The sequence below is a fragment of the Rosa rugosa genome, chromosome 2 (genome assembly GCF_958449725.1).
Source record: "Rosa rugosa chromosome 2, drRosRugo1.1, whole genome shotgun sequence".
NCBI lineage: Eukaryota > Viridiplantae > Streptophyta > Magnoliopsida > Rosales > Rosaceae > Rosa > Rosa rugosa.
In genome coordinates, this window is record NC_084821.1 from 51,268,487 (window position 1) to 51,289,430 (window position 20,944).

Genomic DNA, 20,944 nt, shown 5'->3' on the forward strand with positions numbered 1-20,944 from the left:
GTCAATTTATTTCTTTCCTTTGCCTTTTTTTTTTTGGGTAAAATGGGGGCAGAAGGCCCGGAAGGAAAAAAAATGAAGAAGAAAGGTTTATGTTGGGGCAATAGAGGTTTGTTAAAGGTCTATTGGGAGGGCAATAGACGTCTATTGGGGGGCAATAGACGTTTTGAATTGATGTAATCTCATCTTTTTTTTCTTTAATCAAAGTTTTATTTGTGTAATTTTAGGAAAATTAGTTCCCATTTCGGTAATCGAAACGTCTATTGGGGGGCAATACATTGTTGATAGTCGTCTATTGGGGGGCAATACATGGCTGATAGTCGTCTATTGGGGGGCAATAGACGGCTATTGGGGGGCAATAGACGTTTTGAATTGATGTAATCTCCTTGTTTTTTTTCTGTAATCAAAATTTTATTTGTCTAAATTTAGAGAGATTAGTTCCCATTCTGGAAATTGAAAGTCCTATTGGGAAGCAATAGGCTTCTATTGGGGGGCAATACATGACAGATAGTCGTCTATTGGGGGGCAATAGACTATTGGGGCAATAGACGTCTATTGGGGGGCAATAGATGTCTATTGCCCCTCTATTAGGGGGCAATAGATGTCTATTGGGGGCAAAAAAAACTTTCCGGTGAGATTTGCAGCAATTTCCGGTGGGCGGCAGCCGGTCGCCGGATTCCGGCGAAAGTTTGCCGGATTCCGGCGGCCGGTGACGGGCTCCGGCGAAGTCTCCTATAGTTTCTCTCTCTTCCATTTTCTCTCTCTCTCTCTCTCTAAGTAACAAAGGGGTGAGGGGTAAAATGGTATTAAAAAAAAATTAAAAACAAAAAAAAAATCTTAATGGGGTATTAGGGAAGACTCTCTTAGAGTGTATTGGGTAAGAGGGAATTAAAAAAACTTAATGGGGTAAGGGAGAAAAAAATCCCTAAAAATGGGGTAAATGGATAAAACCCCAATTTTTATTTTGCATTTTCCCCCACTCTCGGTCTTCTTTCGAGTTTCGAGTCTCAAACTCCCTCCAAAAGTGGCCATATATAGATATAGTAGTAGCTTCACTCACCCGCCAATTGCCCAACCGGTTCGCCCAAAGCCCCAAACCCGGCTCTCTAAAACCCTAAAACCCCAAATCCCTCCATGGCCTCGACCTCCTCTCGGACTCATGGCATCGCCGGTCGGATCCGAACCGCCGCAACCAATCTTTACTCCGACAACCAGTCCCTGCTCGGCGTAAGCTGCTATCTATCTTTTGCAAAGATTAAACTAAAAATGGGATTTTTATGGGGATTCTGAATTAATCTTTGGTTTCAGGATATTCGAAAATCTTTCAATGTGTTGAAGGAAGTTGCTGTTGATTTGGAGAGAGCTAATCAGTTTGACAAGGTTTTTTTTTTTTTTTTTTTTTTTTTTTGCTGCTGTTAAACTCTGTTTGGCTTATAAGAACGTGTTTGATTAACCCCCAAATGGAATTTTGGTCCTGCATTTGAGGTACCCTTTTTTGTAGTCTTGCCCAATTGCTTAGTGAAGCTTGCTTTTGTGTCAAATTTAATGTTCTTTGAGTACAAGTCTTCTGGGTTTAAGTTGTTTCTGCAGAGGTTGGGGGATAGTTACTAGTTTCGACTTTGTAGGTGTTGCTAAAAGTATGCTAATTTCTGAAGTCTTGAAGTTACTCTATCTATTGTAATCGTAATTGATTCCGAGTTACCCTATGTGTTTTGATTTGTGGTTTTAGCTTAATAAAAGGTGTTTTAAGATGCTGTATTTGTTGTGATGGCGACTTTGGTACCGAGGTTTTGGTAGAAACTGTAATTGACATGTCAGAGGGACAAGATAGGAGTCTTTCCTCACCATATGAAATTCTGAATTCTGAACAGGTGAAGGAGATTGAAAATGCTGCTGTTGAATTGCTGGCTACTTGTGAACACTGTATGCATCTCTCATCAGCAATTCAATATGTTGGAGATAACTATGAACCTCCTCCAGAGGTTAGGTTCTTGCATTTTTATTCATCATGCAAAGTTTTGGTTCAGTCACTTGAGTGACTCTGCTTATTCATGTGCTAATCTGTACTCCATCAAACTGATATGTTTATCTGGTATTCAATATCAGCCTAGTCAGCTTACTGATTTTGAGAAGTTGCTCAAAAATGAGGTTGCAAAGCAAAAGGCTAAATCATCTTCAACTACAGTAAACCATTCTATGATACGTCAATTCCGGGAAGCTGTCTGGGTATTGACCTTTTTTTTTCCTTTGAATGCGCAAACTAATATGTTATTCGTCAATATTTTACACTAGCGTTGGACATTGTTAAAGCAACGATGATGATTAGTAACTGTTGTTATGTTAATGCATGTTTCAAAGTAATAACTTTTGCTGACTTTGTATATGCCTCGCAATTTCATCTGAAATGATGCAAACTAGTCTAAAAGTCAAACTCTGTTAAAGAACTTTTTCCACCTAGAAACAGTTTGTATAATTATTTTATTTCTTGAATTGAGGGAAAGCTTAATATATTAGTAGATGGATCGCACATGTGATGCATATGTAATGGGATTACGGTTATAGTGAGAATTCCCAACAAAGCTGATATAAGGAGTTGTATTGTTTTCTAGATTCAATATGATCAAATACAGGCTTTCTCCGGATTGTGAATGATAGTCCTACGTCAATTCATACTGAAGATATCTCATTATCAAAATAGGGTCTGTTTGTGGATCGTATTGTGCCTCCGTGATTTGCTGGGAAGATACTAATAGAAGTGCATCATTAATATCTTCAAATTTTACCTGGTCTTGTTATATACCAAAAATTACAGTCATCCATAATTGTTAGCTGTTCATAAGGTTACTACTTATTTTCTGGTTTCAGTGATTTCTTCTTACATCCTTCTGCATGCTTCATTTCTTCATCCTTCTCTACCCCATAGCTTTACTTTTGTGCTTCCGTTATCTTTAGATTAAGGAAATGTTTCTCTATCCTTTTTAATTGTTTGTAAACCTTCATTTCATATGGCAATACCTTGGAAATTACACTGATTCCAGTTTTTCTAGAAATGTTGTACAAAAATATGCTATAAAAAGTAGAAGTAGAATTATCGGAAAACTATTTCTTTTTCTTCTTTGCTCACAAAATTGAAGGAAAGTTTGTAATGTGATTCAGGACATGAAGCCTTTTACAATATTACTCCACATTCTTGTCTCTGCGTGCGTCTCTGTGTGTGTGTATTATATTAGAATATATATTTATTTATTTTTAAAGAAGGGAATCTCATTTTTGGATTTTCTATTATATGTAATATTGGAAGTTTTCTTATTAGTAGAATAGTAGTACTCTCTCTCTCTCTCTCTCTCTCACTTCTTTATTTATTCTATTATACTCTACCAAGTACTAGCCAACTAGCATTTGGTCTGGTGATTAGCATTTCTCTCCAACAAAGATTTGGTAGGGATCCCAAGTATTCTACCAATTACCACAATGCTGTTTCTGTCTAAAGGTTGGTATTCTTGATATTTTCCTGCAGAATGTTCATCATGCAGGACAGCCTATGCCAGGTGACGACCAGGAGGACATCGTAATGACTAGTACTGATGGCAATCTTCGGAATACCACTTGCCCAGTAAGTGGAAAGGCTATCACGGATTTGGAAGATCCAGTCTGCAGGTGCTGTACAAGTCCCTTCAAACGCTTCTTTGTCTGTTTTCACCTTTCAGAGAACTTGAAGTTTTTTTCTCTTCTCAGACAAAACAAAAACATTATGGTTATATTGCAATGACATGGAGTATTTGCTGAATAATTTACCTTCTACTTTTTTGCTGAATAATCCACCTTCTACTTGATTCAAAGTCTTTTATATTGCAATGACATGGAGACCTTATTCTTCTAATTTTTCTTTTGTTGGTGTATTTCTGCGCCTAATGCAGTGTTGACTGCAAGCATATATATCAAACAAAGGAGATTATGCATTACTTGCAGTTAAAGGGGGGACGTGGACCATGCCCAATTGCAGGTACTCCTTCATTTGTTTCCCTGGATGCAATAGACTTTTAACACTTTGGTCTGGATGAATTAGCTTCATCATCGGATGTTTTTCCTCCTCCCGTCAGGTTGTCCTAAGATGTTGCAGGCGGACAAATTGGTTCGTGATCCATTGCTACTAGTTGAAATTCAAGAATTGCGTGATATGAGGAAGCACCAGACCGCTGATACTAACGTGATAGAGGATTTCACTGAGCTGGATGAAGACTGATTAATGGTTCACGGATTTGAAACGGAGTAGACTAGTTGTCTATGTTTAAGTGCCTTTCCTAAACTGATTTTTGTAAAGTGCCCTGGTTTAGGAGTTGACAGCAATTCGGTATATGCTTAAAATCACTTCAAGGAAGTTCCTTGTATTCCTATCTTATGTTTGGCATGGTACGTCTTTCAATTTTTGGACTTTGCTAGTGGGATGTACTTCTGGCAAAATGTTCGATTCTATAATGGAACAATTAGCTTCCTATCCAACTTTTAGGACTTCTTTGTGGTAAACTTGTATTCTAAACCTTTTTTTTTGACAGGGTACTTATCATTTTTAAATGGAAAAAATATAGTTTTAGTCACTCAACTTTCGCTTGATTAACACTTTGGTCACTCATGTTTATAAAATCTCACTTTAGTCACTCAAATTTAACTCCGACTATCACTTTAGTCCACGGGTGAATTTTTCCAATAAAAAAAGTCACATAAAAAAAGTGATTAAAGTTGAGTGACTAAAACGATATTCCTAAAAACTTCACAGAGATCATAAAGAAACGCAGTAGCAGCTTAGGGAGGAGGGGAGTCAAATACGACAACACCATGGTCATGATCAAGACCCGATTTAGTAAGCGAATCCGCAATGCCGTTAGGAAAATATGCGTGAAGGGTTCACATAATCAAACTGAGAATGCAAACACTTGCAGCTCTTCAATTTTTATTTTTTTAGTATTTGTACCCTTTTAGAGGACACATTTTTTGGGTACTAAAAGGGACTAAAGAGAGTACAAGTACTACAACAGAAGTGTGTATATAGATAAATCGGATCACCAACAGATGAGTGAAACCAGAGATTACCCGCCAAGAGGCCGTTAATCTCTAACCGACTCAAACCCTTGATTCCCTCACAAACACAAAAAGAAAGCAAAGTGGGAATTATGTCATTCCCAAGAGCCATAGTGACTCGGCCTCTGCTTCCACTACTCTTCTCTACCACTCTTACTAAACCCTTCATCAAAACCTCTCGCCCACTCCCTTCAATGCGTCCCTTCACCGCCTTTGCCTCTCTCCCGGCTTCCCGAGAAGTCGGTGAGCCGTCCACTCCGGCATTCCCGGCTCCGAAAAGGAGCGGCGAGAGGTGGAAGCCCATGTGCTTGTACTACACACAAGGGAAGTGCTCCATGGTCTGGCTCCAGAAACACCCAGAATTTTTAAGTCTTGAATCTGAACCCACTTTTAGTTTAGTGAGAAATGTGATAGTTATCGTACTGTTTTGATGTTTGGATGGTGATCTGGGTTGTGTGTTAGTAGTGCATTTTGTTGCACGCCACCTGTTTGATCAAATGCCTGAATGAAAGTGTGTCTCGATTTTTGTGTTTTGTTGCGTTTTGTTTTTGTGAATTGGAATCGAAGAGTTTCGGGATGCTGGAATGGTTGCTTGAAATTGGACTGTTTTTAGCAAATCTTATTTGGTTGGCTATTAGCATATATGTTTACTGTTTCGATTGGCATCACGTTGCAGACTAGCTGCTGAGTAGGGCATGGCTTGAATTTGAAAGTCAGAATAAGGAGCATTTAGTTACATCTCAACTACTTTTTAGAAACTCATTTGAATCATAATCTATTAGATCAAACAGAAGTCGTAATTGCATATTGGCATTTTAGAAAGGGCGCAACTTGCAGTTTCCTAGATAGGTCTGTAGGTAGTCTTAAAAGGAACTAAAGGGGAAAGGGACGCATGTCTGATGGTCGATTTTTATTTTTATTTTTGTTTCTTTATATCATTTAAGAAGCAGAAATGCCAAAAAATAGAATTTAATGTAACAATAGGTCTTTTACGCTTGCCAGTTTCGTCATGGCTTCTATATGTACATTAACTTGTAGTCTTATTAGAGTTACTTTGTTTTGAAGATGGAGGATCCTGCCCACATGGAGAAGTTCAATCATGATTGCTCCAGAGATCTTCAAGTGAAAAATTCCATGTCAAACCTCATTTGCTCTCAGCACTTGGATTATTTTCTTGTGCTTGATCTGGAGGGAAAAATTGAAATTCTTGAGTTTCCAGTTCTAATCATTGATGCAAAAACCATGAATGTCGTTGATTTTTTTCACAGGTTTGATACACTTCCTCAAGACATTTTACTGCAACTCAGTTACTAATCTGCCTTTCCTCTACTAATACTATTTTGGTCAGATCTCTACATATACTTTGTATAGCAAGGCCAGTGCAGTACTATTATTCATATTGTAGATAGTAGATAGTTACTGTTATTTCTAAATATTTCAAGGGAAAAAGAACATGAACCTTTGCACTTTCATGGTTTCTTTTTATGGTTAAGCTCAATTTAGAGTCCTCAAAGCAATAAATTACTATATGCCATCTCTTAATCAGAGTCAACAACTTTACTGATGACTGTGTCGGATCTAAACAGACGGCAATCACTGGTATTCTTTTTACAGAAGACCATATGATGTAAAGTTGTAAACGACCAATTACTTGCTTCACATTCTGTAACTTTATTAGAAATGTCTACTCTAGTATGCTCTTCATGCTTGTTTAACAATATATCTGACATGTTCCGAGAGGAAAAATGTAAAAAAACATTATTCAGACAATTAAAGGGAGGGGGTATCTATTACTGCGCGGTAGTTTACGTGGGAGTTCTTTGTTTTTGGTTCTTTTTTCTTCTTTGTTTGTCAGTTCATACCTCTATATAATGTATATGCACAAAAGTAATTATTATTATTTTTTTCATCTGAAAGGCAAGATTTCCGGAACTGGCTAATTTGTTCTGAAAGTTTTATTATTCTTTTGCAGGTTTGTAAGGCCAACGGAGATGAGCGAGAAAAGGATAAATGAATATATTGAAGGAAAGTATGGCAAATTTGGAGTCGACCGGTATATCAGGCCTTCAGATCTCATTCATTTGACAACACCTATTCTTGACATCTATCACATTAGTGTTGGAGGATCAAGAAAAGAAAATTCATAGTTAAACTCCCCCAATACACAGGATACATAAAACCATATAAACCAAAAGAAAAAAAATTTCAACCTCAAGTAGTCTTTCACAATGTATGGGAAGAACATCTGACTTGTAAGAGATTTCTTGAGATGATTGTTTGGGTAGAAAAGCCTAGAAGGTTGTACTCAAGGGGATAATTCGAAGCCCCATAGCTTTAGCTCAAGCAGTATTTGGAGTGGTAGGTGAAGGCTTAGGTCTTAGGTTCGAGTCTTAATGTACTAAAAAAGGGGGTTAAATATCATATAGAGTGATTTGACTTATAAAGGCAGGCTGAAACGGAGCCAATAATCAATGAGTGGTGGTGATTGACGAGAGTTGTTTTGTGATAGAGGGTCAACAAACAAGATTTTCGTTGTTAGATTGAGAACTGTTTCATATAATACCCTTATTACTACGACATCATCTTCAGATTGTAGTAATGTTGGTAAAATACAATTGTTGTTTCTTATATGCTGCTACTCAAACATCAATGTGACACTTATATGGACTTGCAGTGTTTGGCATGACACAGCTATACCATTTAAGGATGTTCTTCAACAATTTGAAGAATGGTTAACTCAGCGTCAACTGTGGAGAGAAGAGGTGGGCGGGTGTCTTAATCAAGCAGCATTCGTAACTTGGTAATTCTTTCTATTCCTGTATGAATAAATTATCTGCCCTAATACTTCATTAGTCTTATGATTTCTTGTTCTGCTTTCTTTTCAAGTTATAGATGTTACTAGTAATGCTCTGACATTGAGTATGCAGGATAGAAATAATGTTTTCCACTAAACCTCATAATGAGACCATGTTGTGTCTTTACCTTGAAGTTTTATATAAAAGTTGCTTAGTTACTCCATGATTTCTTGCCACAAACCTGCTAATAAAATGTCTTCTTATATGCTCGACTGAGATGAAGCATAAACAACATCTGGATTTTACTGATATATCTTTGTTGTATCAGTGGAAACTGGGATTTGAAAACAAAAGTTCCTGAACAATGCAAAGTGGCAAAGGTGAAGCTTCCGTCATATTTTATGGAATGGATCAATCTCAAAGATGTCTATCTAAATTTTTACAAGAGAAGGGTAATGTTCACTCAATTTATATTTTCTTTAGTGATTTAAGAAGTTGCCGTCTGCCTTTTGCTTGTATTTGTGGAACATAAGAATGACTAGTTTAACTTAAAAAGGGCAGTTTATCTACTTTCGACTGGTGCAAGTGACTCTATTTTGGTTGCTCACTTTTGGTTTGGTGTTTTGGTGACGCTAAATATGAATCTAAAGACAAGTTCATAGAATCAGTCTAGTGTGGCCCATATTCACTTTGTTAGTCTGTGGATTAGTGCCACTTTGCCCACATATGGCGTATTGAGTTAGTTAACAATTCCCTTCTGATTATTGTTTGTGGTGAATATCATGATCACAGCCATGTGTAGGACAAAGCCTTGACCAGTAGTTTTCTAAATCAAGTATTTCCATTAACAATCTCATTGTCAACCATGAATATAAGTACATGAATGATGCATCAAACATGTTTCCAGTTTTGTGAAATTAGATCCAGAATCTGATGCCAAGCATCCAAGTTAGGTTCTTTAGGCTAGACCAGAACTCACCTCTTTTTCAAGCTTTTTAGGACGTTTCTTTTAGTCTCTGTGTTGAACTCTTTTAGGTTGCATTTGGATAACTGGAACAAGATGAGGGATTTATGTTTGATTACTTAGTTTTATTTGTTTACATTGGAAATAAGAAAAAGGAGAGCGGATATAAACAATGTTTTTTTCGTTCCCTTTTTCCTTTTCTGTTGAGTACTTGACATTCATTTTTACATATGGATATTATAAATGAAACTTTGAAGTCTCATTAAACAGTTTACACTAAATACTTTTTTGGCCAATACGAAGTTTTCAAATCCAAAAAAATTCTTCTAAATTGTAAATACAAACAAAACATAAAGATGTTTGCTTTGTTATGGATGACAGGCCACAGGAATGATGACAATGATGAAGGAACTTCACATGCCATTGTTGGGAAGTCACCATCTTGGATTTGATGACTCAAAGAACATAGCAAGGGTGTTGCAACACATGCTTGCTGATGGTGCAATACTGCAGATTACAGCGAGGAGGAATCATAATTCTCCTGAGAAGGTTGAATTTCTATTCAAGAACAGAATAAGGTAGTTGATTCCGGATGGATTTCTTCTAGAACTGTTAGTTGTAACTTGTAAGATAAAGAAGAGAAATATACAATTCTTCAGTTCAAGGTTCTCTCCCTGGCTAGTTCTTATTCTACAATCTCTTGAAGATCTGAAGGATTTCTGAGGATGCCACATCCTTGCATTTTTCAGGTAACTGTTGGCACCAAGGCTGTTAGAGCTTCAGTGAAGCAAATCTGTTGGTGATAAAAGTCTTCTCTTTATTTAATTTTTTTAATTTTTTTTTTCTGGGTAATCATCTCTAGTTACTGGACCAAGGAATTTGCCCATATATATAGGGGTTTAAAACTGTGTTTAGGTTTCATTTCGATCTTGTCAAAATATTACCAAATATATGTGTTCTCCATGGGCATCTCAACCTCCCAATCAAGCGGGGGGACTTGGCTTAGCGTATCACTGAAGTTCATTGTGAATGGTATGTTTTTCTTTTGAATGTTGGAATGATTATAATGAAGAGCAATGCCTTTTCTTTTCTATATTCCCTTTCTACTTTTTTTTTTCCTGTTCTTTCTCTTCTGCAGTATAGCCTCGTCATTGGAACTGCTCTAATAATTGTTACCAAATTTTAATTTAGTTGATTTAATTTTCAGCACTAAAGAAACTGATGTCGTATTTAATCGAATAATAATTCCAACACAGATCATCATGCTAATAAGTGGATCTATGTTCCCATGTAAGATGTTTAAGTCTCTAATTTGGGATCACCCCACTTACAAAAGTAATAACTACCAATTCGGCTAATTGTACTTTACTTCAACCATAATCCTAAATGATCCACTTTTCTCTTCAATTTTTTAGGTGAGGGGATATGAAACTTCTTAAATGATGATGAATGAGGCATGATGTCAGAAAGAAGATCCCAAATTGGAGGAGAAATTTTACTCCACTAAAGTCACTAGAATCCTTTCCCAAGTGAAAAATCACAAATGGTGAATATATCTATATATCTATTTCCTTGCCCCACTTATGGGAAAAAAGAAGGGCATCAATCTCCAACAGATTTTGGCACTAAAAAAGAGCCGTTGTGCTCTTCAAACCCCTCACACTCTACATATTCCAAATCTCCCCCATATCCCTTTGTGCCCCCCTCTCTCACTCTACGAATTAGAAACCAACATAATTTGGCGGCAACACCAAAGCACCAAAAACCCGAGCAAATTCTCAGGCACCCGCTCCCCAACTCCCTCCCCACGCGCGTGCACTAAATCTCACAATATTAAACCCCCCACATCTCGTCAATAAAAATCAGGTCGGTGTAATGCACGCGCTACTAGTGCGCGTGGGGGGAGAGCAGGGGCAAAATAATAAAAATCAGCAGGGGAAGCTCTCGAGCCCTAGTCGTTTCTATAACTGAAGAGACCTCTCAAACAAAGATTTCAGAGGCAAAACACAAAAAGATTGAACCTTTGAGGAGAAGAGAGTCCAAACCCCAAAACCCTAAATCCAATATTCGGTCTCTAAAGCTCGTCGGAGCTTCACCGGAATGTTATTTTAGGGTTTCTGTTGCTGAAATTTCTCTCTGTTTTTTTTTTTTTTTTACCAATCAAGAACCGATCTTTACAGCTATGACCTGGTGAGTCACTTGTGCTTCAATACAGTTTCTATTATCTGAATCCGAGCTGAATCGGAGACCCAATTGGAGAAAGAGAGATTCTCATTTCTCCAAAAGATTAGATTTTTTTAGTTTTTTTTTGGTTTGTGGATATTGAAATTTTGGTGTGTAGAAATTGTTGTTGTGATGCGATCATCGCCGAGTGGTGGTAAACAGTGGGGGCAGAGGAATCGGAAGAAGCACAAGAGGCTTGATGCTATTAGTGAAACCGTGTATAAGAGGAATCATCTTCAGGCTAATGATGGGCCGGGGCCGGGTCCCGGGAGCGGTGAATCGGAGCTTCGGAGGAGCTCCAGGGCACGCCGGGCCCCCGTTGTGCTTGATTTGTCCCCGGGGCCGCCCAAGAAGAGGAGGAGGCTTGGTAAGAATGGGAGATTGAGTGGGGGGAAGAATGTGAAGGAGGAGGAGGAGGAGGAGGAGGAAGAGGTGGAGGGAGGGTGGAAGTCGAGGTTGAGATCGAGGAGGGGGCATTCGGGGTTTGTGAGAGGGAAGAGGAAGCTATTTGAAGATGTGAGTGGAGGGAAGGTAGTGGGGAGTGAGCTGGATGATGAGAATGAGGAAGGGTTGGAAGGTGGGAGGCCGAAGGTTGTGAAGTCGAAGAGACCAGGGAGGGTTAGAGCAACGCATGGTTCGGAGCATGAAGAGAATGAGTTGCTTGAAGTTAAGGAGGAAGTTGTGGGGGAAGAAGAGGAGGTGATGAGGGAGGACAGGGATAATTTAATGCAGTTGGATTGCGAAGAGGATGGTGGAATTGAGAGGGAAACTGTGGAAGGTGATTCCACAAAGATAATTGAGGCAGTGGGGGATTTACAGTTAGAGGAGGAGTGCACTGGCAATGAGAAAGTGGAAGCTGCTGAAACTGCAGATGGTGGGGAAATGATGGAACAAGTTGATGAACAGGTGGAGCAATCAGTTGATGTGATTGAAGACGAAAAAGATGATAAACAGATGGAACAAGAGCAAGTACCGTGTGTTGTTGAAGGAGAAGATCAAAGTGACGCCATAGAAGCTGTTGGAGTCCCCAGAGTTGAAGCGGAAGTTGAAGGTGACGATGGGAAGGATTCACATTTGACTGAGCATGATGGAAAACTTCCAATAGAAGTGAATACTGTGAAGGTGGATATGTCCAAAGATGGAAAGTCACGGATTAAGGAGGGCAGACGATGTGGTTTGTGTGGGGGAGGGACTGATGGTATGCCTCCAAAAATATTAGCTCAGGATACGGTTGACATTGAGAATGAAGCGTATAGTGGCTCTTCAGCCTCTGAGAAATTTGACTATAACATATGGGATGGTTTTGGTGATGAACCTGGCTGGCTTGGACGTCTCTTGGGTCCAATAAATGATCGTTATGGCATTGCTGGAACATGGGTTCATCAACACTGTGCTGTATGGAGTCCAGAGGTGTGATTTCTTGACTTACTGTTGAAACATTTTTTGCTTTACATCATGGGATCTGTATTTATGATTTTAGATATCTAAGTGTTATGAACATGTTGTTTTGCTTTTATCGGTATGTTTGTTTTCCACATTGGTGATGAGTTAGGAACAGAATAAAACTCTATTGGTCGGTAGGGAACTTGTTTCTGCTTCTTCACACCCTTCCACACTAGTAGAAAAAAGGATGAACTTTGAAATTGGCCCAGTAAAGATCATTGCCACTTTTACATATCGACTCCTTCTTGGAGCTTTTCTCACATCTTTACATTTTGTATTCATTGGTTTTTTTTCTTTTTCTTTATCTGTAATACCACCATCGCATCTATGCTCATAATAAATAGTTTATACTTTATAGTTTTTACTATATCATAGGTCCATAGCAATGGCCTGCTTGTTGTCAGTGTTGTGTTCAAAAAGTTACCTCCAGAACAACATCAACTAGGAAAACATCAACATTAACGTATATTAAGAAGAATAATGCAAAGTGAAACATCTTTTTAGGGACCACATAGAAACCACTTATGTGGCAGCTAATGTGGCATAGCCACATCATTTAATGAAAGTTTCTGATTGTGCGGTTTTTCTGCCACATAAGGTGGTTTTAATTGGTATCTAAAACGGATTCAGCCAAGTGATCCATCATAGTGTCTTGGACCATGTTTTCATGAAAAGTTTATCAGAAGGACGAGTTTAGATGAACAGCATTAGAAAGATATGTAGTCATGAAAAGTATGACTTTGAACTTAATTGCTTTATGTGTGTGGTAGGGTTTGTCTAAAGGGCCTCATGTCATGTCATTGGACTCCATGTACAGCATTAGAAAGATATATAGTCATTTTTCTAATATCAAAACTTCTAGCACTCTTTACAAACTGCATATGCCTTAGTCAATTGTAACATTGAAGTTGCAAATACCACCTTGGGGTAGTTTATCTTCTGAACCATGCTTCTCGAGTTCGCAGATTATTTTGATAATCCTTATTATCTTCCTGATATTACATTTAAAGTTCTCATTCCATTATAATAGGCTATTTTCTTTGTTTTATGCTTTTTATATAGTAGCCTGTTATTAACTTATACTTATGGAAATTATGGCTGGTTAGTTTGTTCTATGCTGTTGGTGATCCGGACAATAGATTCCTTTGCATGAATGTGCACTGATGATGTCTTTTTATCAGATTAATAGGGATCTACATATTACCTTCTCTGTCTTCCCTGTGCTGGAACACGTAGTTAGGAAGTAAGCAACAATCTTTTTTGCTTGATCCATCAACATATATTTCTATATATATATGGAATTAATTATTATTTTTTAATTTAATTTTGATTGTATCGGTAGATCTGCTCTTGTAAGTTAAGAATCTGTATTTACTAGTTTAGGTCATGTTTCAATAAATTCATCTGATTTGTTTGCAGGTTTACTTTGCTGGTTTAGGATGCTTAAAAAATATAAGGGCCGCTCTGTGCAGAGGGAGAGCGTTAAAATGCACCCGCTGTGGAAGGCCAGGAGCAACTATTGGATGCCGTGTTGATCGGTGTTCAAGAACTTACCACTTGGTTTGTATTTGCTCTTTGTCATAAAGGAAAACTATCAATATATTATGCATTTTTGTGCTCTACTTTTTTTTTTAAATTTTTTGATTTATTATTTTTGTAAGTAGACAGACAACACTCGCCCTCACTCTCAAACTTAGTATACGTATGTGATCTGCGTATCTTATATGGCTTCTTGCATCCTGTGTCTTGCAGCCTTGTGCACGAGCTATGAATTGCGTATTTGATCATCGCAAGTTTCTTATTGCCTGTACTGGTCATAGGAAACTCTTCCAGCCTCTTGGTTATCAGTACTTAGCCCGCAAAAAGAAATTGAAGGTTAAGAAAATGAAGTTTGAAATCAGAAAGCTATCAAATGATGCTTTGCGAAAGGATATTGAGGCAGAAGAAAAGTGGTTGGAGAATTGTGGAGATGATGAAGAGTTTTTGAAACGTGAAAGCAAGAGGCTACATCGAGATTTGGTGAGAATTGCACCTGTGTACATTGGAGGCTCTGACTCTGAGAGTGGCAAACTGTTTCAGGGTTGGGAATCTGTTGCAGGTCTTCAAAATGTCATTAGATGCATGAAGGAAGTTGTCATATTACCTCTTCTATATCCAGAATTCTTTGATAGTCTCAGCCTCACACCTCCTAGAGGTGTTCTATTGCATGGGTATCCTGGAACAGGTAAAACTCTTGTTGTGCGGGCATTAATAGGTGCATGTGCACGTGGTGATAGACGAATAGCATATTTTGCTCGTAAAGGTGCTGATTGTTTAGGAAAATATGTTGGTGATGCTGAGCGCCAGCTAAGACTCTTGTTTCAGGTTGCTGAGAGATGTCAACCTTCTATAATATTCTTTGATGAGATTGATGGGTTGGCACCTTCTAGAACTAGGCAACAAGATCAGACACATAGTTCAGTTGTGTCTACACTGCTTGCTTTAATGGATGGTTTGAAATCTCGAGGTTCTGTTGTAGTGATAGGTGCTACAAATCGTCCTGATGCCGTTGATCCAGCACTAAGGCGGCCTGGAAGATTTGATAGGGAAATCTATTTTCCACTACCGTCAGAAGAGGACAGAGCTTCCATTCTTTCTGTTCATACTCAAAAATGGCCCAAACCAGTCAGTGGATCCGTGCTTAAGTCGATTGCAAGAGGAACTGCTGGATTTGCTGGTGCAGATCTGCAGGCACTTTGCACTCAAGCAGCCATAATTTCTTTGAAAAGGAATTTCCCTTTGCAAGAAGTTTTGTCTGCTGCTGGAAAGAAAGATTCCGAGTCCAAACGCCTCCCTCTACCTGCCTTTGTAGTGGAGGACAGGGATTGGTTGGAGGCTCTGACATGTTCTCCACCTCCCTGCTCTCGTAGGGAAGTAGGAATAGCTGCTAATGAAGTAATATGCTCTCCTCTTCCAACCCACCTTATCCCATGTCTTCTACAACCATTATCTACCATGCTTGTATCCCTTTATCTTGATGAACGGCTCTGGTTGCCAACTCCTCTGAGAAGAGCTGCAACAATGATTGAAAGTGTGGTGGTTTCTGCCTTGAATAGGAAAAATATGCTCAGTGATCGCTGGTGGTCCCATATTGATGTTTTACTTCAGGAAGCAGATGTTGCAAAGGACATAGAGAGAAAGCTTTTGCATGCTGGAATCTTACATGGAGATACTGCTCTTGCTGATTCTGATGTTTGCAATGATGATGTTGATGACGGAATTTTGAATTTTGAGCCTTCTGTTAAACACCATGGTGGTACTCACCCAAGTTTGTTGCAAAACACATTAGTTGCCTCAACGTACAAACCAGGATTTCGGATATTGATTGCTGGAAATCCCAGATCTGGCCAAAGGCATCTTGCTTCCTGCCTTCTTCACTGTTTTGTTGGGAATGTAGAAATCCAGAAGGTTGATTTGGCTACAGTTTTGCTAGAAGGACACGGAGATATGGCGCAAGGGATAACACAAATATTAAGTATGTTACTCTCTATTTATCTTGTTTGTTGTTTGCATAGAGATTTTTAACTACATGAATGCCTCCCTACTTCATACTGCTGTTAAATGCTCGAGTTTATTGTGTGCAATTTGTTTTTGCCCCTCAATTTTTTGCCAAAAAAAAAGAAAAAAGAATGTTGTGTGACTGTGAATTCTCTTATCAAGGTGGAAGAGTGACTGTATTAGTTTCATTGGCAACTTTCAATTGATTACTACTTTTCACAAGGAAGCCTTGTAAGTTACCTGGTCATACAATATTACAATGAAATTCATCAGATGTTCTTCCTGAACCAAGAAAGAAATATGCTTTTAGTTGAAGTTTGCATTTTTTTTTACTGAAACTAGCATTACTCTATTCTTAATGTACACTCTTTAGCCATGTTTGGAGTCTGTTGGGTTGAGCTCTTGACAGTTACATGAATACTCACATTCACCTTTTGTATGAGATGCTCTCTCAAGCATCTCAATTTCAATATTGTGAGCAGTTTTCTTTTTCTGTTGCAGAGAAATGTGCCAGCATGGGGTCGTGTATAGTTTTCATGCCAAGAATTGATTTGTGGGCAGTGGAGACACCTAATCAAGTAACAGAAGACAGTGATGCAGATTTATCAATCCATCAATGTCCTGAAAATGAAAAGCATCAACATCCTGAGAATGAAAAGTCATATTTTGCGCGTGGTCTGGAGGAAAGTGTGTCCTTATCACAGCAATGCAAATCAGAAGAAATGTTAGAGTGCCAAGATGATGTTGCTCAGAGTGCTTCACATGCTTGGAACTTGTTTGTGGAGCAGGTGGAGTCTCTAAGTGTCTCTGCATCCTTAATGATTCTGGTAGGCTGTTATTGTTTCTTTCATTTCTTTTGCTGGTTTGTTTTCTTTGTTTCCTTTTATCACACAATTTTAGAGCTTCTTTAGCTGTGGTGTAGCATGTAGCTGATGACAAGGTTTGAATTCTGGCCACTTCTTTGTCGACAAGGGCAAATTCTAATGCTCATAACCTCTATGAATTTGCTTTCTTCCATTGTGAAACACTACATTTGCCACTCTTAATGCTATTTAATTTGGAAGTATCCCCCCCCATATTTTTATTTTAAACCTCACAATCAATTTCTCTCGGAGGTCAGTATATAGTTCAGTCTTTTGCTAAAAATAAAATGTTTAATGACAATTGAGTGGTATATGTCTATCACCATACCTACATGGAAGGTCACTACTGTGGATTTTATTCATTTAATTCTCCAGCAATTACTGGGCTCCAAATGCCTAATAAATCCCCTTCAGTCCTTCAAGAGCTAGTCATTCAAGATGTTATAGGTTTCTCCAGTTCTAGGAATTGCCTAGTTCAGTTTCCTGTGCTTTTTTTTTTCTTTTCCTTTTTCTTTTTCTTCCTTTTAGTTCGTTAGGCCTATAGCCTAAGCAACATACATGAATTGTTGTGACTATAAATTTACGTGTTCAGTTAAGCATTATCTGAGTCTTTATCTGACAAATCAATCGGGTGAAAAAAAAAAAGAAAAAAAAAAAGCTAGTTGCCTGGTATATCCGAGTATTAAACAATATAAGAATATGTTTTATGGTGAATAATTAGTACAGTTCTGTTACCAAGGAGGGATCATGTTTTCTGTTTGATTTGAATGCATCATAGGCTTCTTATTATTTTTTTTCACTAAAAGCAAAACCTAATACCTAATACTAAATTGAGCAAATTCCTTGAAACTACTTGTAATTTTTTTTTTCAGACTCCCAAGAGGACTCATTTTTATATAAAAAAGCTTGAAGCAGAATAATTATTTTCCAGGATTTAAATGATGAAATGGTCATGTCTGGGTTCTTTTTGGTAATAGGGAGAGGTGAAAGATGCTACATGCTCTGTGTTTCAAATATCTAATAATAACAGACTCAACACACCATTTTCACTGTAATATTATTGCAATTTGAGTTTATATTAATTGTCTAAAATACCCTCTTATGTTTTAAAAAATTTCATCCTTGTTCATTATAAGCATAAAGTTGTTAGTAGATTGACAATTCACAGAAATGTGTATGGTGAAGTCAAATTGAAATAATAAACAAATGAAATCCGGGTGTGCAGATTGACATTTTGTATGTGTCAATAACAAACACCCAATCCCTAAATTATTAGAAATTACTGAACAAGACAAAAGTGTGCAATTTTCATTTGCATAAAGTTGCTTTCTTGGCTATTTTTTTCAACTTTCATTCTTTCATTTATCTGGCGAACTAATACTTAATGAATTTGATGTTTCTGTTTTATGAAATAAATAGAATAACTAGCAATACTAGTAATGTAATATGTACATTTTTCTAATTTTCCAACAGGCTACATCAGAAGTTCCATGTCCAGTGCTTCCGGTTAGAATAAGGCAGTTCTTTAAGAGTGACATTTTAAATGGCCATCGGTCAGTTCCTGTGAAGCATACAGTTCCCAGGTTTTCTGTGCAGGTTGATGGAAATTTCAACCATGATCTGGTGATCAATCTATCTTCAGCAGAGTTATCAAGGGATCTCGTTCAACAGATTGTTCTGTTAGTTCATCAAACTTCTCACATTCATACAACTTCATGCAAGGAGAGAGACTTTCATGGTATAAATGGTCAGTCCAAGATGGTTGATCACAATGCAGATCATGGATCAGCTGATGCAAACAACAATTTAACTCTACCTCCTGTTGATTCTCTTCTTAAAGCTTCTGCACCACCTAACAATATAACTGGAAATGGGAAATCAAGCCTTCTGCTAGCAATATCTTCATTTGGCTATCAGATACTGCGATATCCTCATTTTGCTGAACTTTGTTGGTTCACTTCAAAACTTAAAGAAGGTCCTTCTGCAGACATAAGTGGACCTTGGAAGGGTTGGCCATTCAATTCCTGTATAGTTCGTCCTAACAACTCGCTAGAAATGGTAGCTGTGGCAAAGAATATTAAAAGCAAAGAAAACTTGGGCCTAGTTAGAGGCCTGATTGCTGTTGGTTTATTGGCATATAGAGGTCTCTACACATCTCTCAGAGAAGTCTCTTCTGAGGTACGGAAGGTTCTTGAGATTCTAGTTGCGCAGATCAATGCAAAAGTTCAAGCCGGGAAAGATAGATATCAATATGTTCGCCTTTTGTCGCAAGTGGCCTATCTGGAAGATGTGGTCAATAGCTGGGCATACACCTTGCAGAGGTAATTTGATATTCATATTAGTGTCTTTGTGGATTTGTTCTTTTTTCTTTTTTACCGGGTTGTTACCTAATAGCAATTGCTCCCATTTCAGTTTAGAGCAGGATGCTCCATTGGCAGATGCTAAGCTTACCGGTCCGAGACTTCCAGACGATAACCATATGGATGATCAAGTTCAAAGCGAGGATTCCAAGCCAAAGGTTACAAGCAAATGCTCCAGTGAGCACGAAGTGCTGGAAATTGTCCCTGAAGGGTTTGATGCTGAAAAATTTGTCAGTATTGACGTGAATGAACAAGTTACTGATTTGGGTTGTTCTGAGGTTAGACTTGCAAGTTTAGATTGTTCTGGACAGAAGATTGTCCCATCTGATTCTACCCTGGATAATTGTCTTAAAGATTCTGATGAAGTTTTGAATGACCAGAATGGGACAAACCCTAAACCCCACGAGTCAGAAAATGACAAACACCATACAGTTGTTGCAGGAGATTCTGAATCTTTGAAACGTCCAAATGGATTTGAATGCACTGAATCTGTTGCTATTCCTGAGGATAGTCCGACTTCTGATATATTTGGCAGCACTAAGCTCTCTAGTTCTTTGACCAGTTACAACAACCTTAATGGTTTGTCCTTGACAGAGGCTGGTAGTAGACATAATGATGGTAAGGCTGATGCTGATGAGGTTACTGTAGACGTCAACTTCCCAAGCACCACCAGTCAAACCAATCTGCCTGAGTGCATAGATAAGCCTGATGCAAACTTCTCAAGTAAAACCAATGCTGATGTGCATAACGCTGATGTCAACTTCCCTCCCAAAATCAGCCCCTCTACGAAGTCTGAGTTTGTATGCGTATATCATTGTTGCTCTGAATGCCTAGATACCCTCCACAGTTTGACACAGAAAATTCTTATTGAGGAGTGGCGATCAAATGGGAGCCAATGGACAGTGGAGGATGTTCATGATATTGTGGCATCACTATCTGTGGATCTTCTTTCAGCGGTTAGAAGAATTCATGTTTCCGGAGGTTTCAACAATTCATTTGATGATAAAAGGAGACACAGAAATACTGAAACATATGAGTGGCCGGAATCAGGAACATGTGATTGCAATATCTCAGAAAATAAGATTCTTTCACCTGCTGAATGTAGATGCCACCCCAGCAGGGAGAGCTTCACTCAAAAGGCAAATGCTTCCGCAAATACTCATCTCAGGTTTGATTCAAAATTTGTTTTTCGAGATGGTTTGCTGGTTCATATGCATCCAGACAAAGATGTTTCTTTCCACTGTAAATTCGAGACGCTCTGCCTCTGTTCACTTATAGAGTTGATAGTAATGACGAAGTCACCTTTTCATTGATCTGATGATTTCACAGCTTGGATTGCCTAACCATGGCAAAATTTTGTGCTGTTGCGGGAATTTGGACGTGAACATTTTTCTCAAGTGTCATTTAAAAAATGGAATTCATATTTATTGAGACCACGTTTTACCGAAGTACCTTTTGAAGTTGTGACTGTCCCTGAGAGGACCACCATGTATAGCATCTTGACACTATTCTTTCATTCATTTTCTCATAATCAATGTTACTAGCATGATGTATTCACAAATATATTTTCAAATTGCAACACAATACCCTTAGAATTTCATTTTCTCTCAGAGAAGCTCTCAAGTCTTGGATTATGGGTTCCTTGTGTTCCTTTTTATTTTTATTTTTATCTTTTACTGTTCTTTG

General features: G+C 38.2%; 3 protein-coding genes across 5 annotated transcripts; all 3 read left to right on the top strand.

The window, feature by feature from the left end:
* Window positions 1-992: 992 nt before the first annotated feature.
* On the top strand, window positions 993-4,497 carry LOC133732395 (E3 SUMO-protein ligase MMS21). The gene is made up of 7 exons (XM_062159937.1): window positions 993-1,224; window positions 1,306-1,377; window positions 1,869-1,979; window positions 2,104-2,223; window positions 3,515-3,654; window positions 3,915-4,000; window positions 4,098-4,497. Exons 1-7 carry the CDS (start codon window positions 1,132-1,134, stop codon window positions 4,238-4,240), a joined length of 765 nt encoding a protein of 254 aa, XP_062015921.1. The 5' UTR covers window positions 993-1,131; the 3' UTR covers window positions 4,241-4,497.
* Window positions 4,498-4,945: 448 nt separating this feature from the next.
* Window positions 4,946-9,930, top strand: LOC133728081 (uncharacterized exonuclease domain-containing protein At3g15140). 2 transcript variants are annotated; one of them, XM_062155491.1, is made up of 7 exons: window positions 4,946-5,411; window positions 6,139-6,341; window positions 7,046-7,126; window positions 7,748-7,873; window positions 8,197-8,320; window positions 9,214-9,410; window positions 9,582-9,930. In XM_062155491.1, exons 1-7 carry the CDS (start codon window positions 5,166-5,168, stop codon window positions 9,583-9,585), a joined length of 981 nt encoding a protein of 326 aa, XP_062011475.1. In that variant the 5' UTR covers window positions 4,946-5,165; the 3' UTR covers window positions 9,586-9,930. The 2 variants fall into 2 exon arrangements, with proteins under 2 accessions (XP_062011475.1, XP_062011474.1); XM_062155490.1 differs by having other exon boundaries at window positions 4,947-5,411; window positions 9,214-9,930.
* An 871-nt stretch (window positions 9,931-10,801) lies between these two features.
* LOC133728084 (uncharacterized) lies at window positions 10,802-20,899 on the top strand. Of its 2 annotated transcripts, XM_062155494.1 has the most exons (7): window positions 10,802-11,022; window positions 11,174-12,465; window positions 13,918-14,058; window positions 14,251-16,012; window positions 16,537-16,862; window positions 18,372-19,219; window positions 19,311-20,899. In XM_062155494.1, the coding sequence occupies exons 2-7, from the start codon at window positions 11,188-11,190 to the stop codon at window positions 20,569-20,571; spliced, it is 5,616 nt and encodes a 1,871-aa protein (XP_062011478.1). In that variant the 5' UTR covers window positions 10,802-11,022; window positions 11,174-11,187; the 3' UTR covers window positions 20,572-20,899. The 2 variants fall into 2 exon arrangements, with proteins under 2 accessions (XP_062011478.1, XP_062011477.1); XM_062155493.1 differs by having other exon boundaries at window positions 10,802-12,465.
* The last annotated feature ends 45 nt before the right edge of the window (window positions 20,900-20,944 follow it).

What these genes read in the sequence shown, in the direction of transcription:
- LOC133732395 (XM_062159937.1), top strand. Translation starts at nt 1,132, where the DNA reads ATGGCCTCGACCTCCTCTCGGACTCATGGCATCGCCGGTCGGATCCGA. An exon ending in ACTATGAACCTCCTCCAGAG is followed by an intron (nt 1,980 to 2,103) that starts GTTAGGTTCTTG and finishes ATTCAATATCAG; the next exon opens with CCTAGTCAGCTTACTGATTT. An exon ending in TGGACCATGCCCAATTGCAG is followed by an intron (nt 4,001 to 4,097) that starts GTACTCCTTCAT and finishes TCCTCCCGTCAG; the next exon opens with GTTGTCCTAAGATGTTGCAG.
- LOC133728084 (XM_062155493.1), top strand. Translation starts at nt 11,188, where the DNA reads ATGCGATCATCGCCGAGTGGTGGTAAACAGTGGGGGCAGAGGAATCGG. An exon ending in GTGCTGTATGGAGTCCAGAG is followed by an intron (nt 12,466 to 13,917) that starts GTGTGATTTCTT and finishes ATTTGTTTGCAG; the next exon opens with GTTTACTTTGCTGGTTTAGG. An exon ending in AGGGATAACACAAATATTAA is followed by an intron (nt 16,013 to 16,536) that starts GTATGTTACTCT and finishes TTTCTGTTGCAG; the next exon opens with AGAAATGTGCCAGCATGGGG.
- LOC133728081 (XM_062155491.1), top strand. Translation starts at nt 5,166, where the DNA reads ATGTCATTCCCAAGAGCCATAGTGACTCGGCCTCTGCTTCCACTACTC. An exon ending in CACAAGGGAAGTGCTCCATG is followed by an intron (nt 5,412 to 6,138) that starts GTCTGGCTCCAG and finishes TTTGTTTTGAAG; the next exon opens with ATGGAGGATCCTGCCCACAT. An exon ending in GTCGTTGATTTTTTTCACAG is followed by an intron (nt 6,342 to 7,045) that starts GTTTGATACACT and finishes ATTCTTTTGCAG; the next exon opens with GTTTGTAAGGCCAACGGAGA.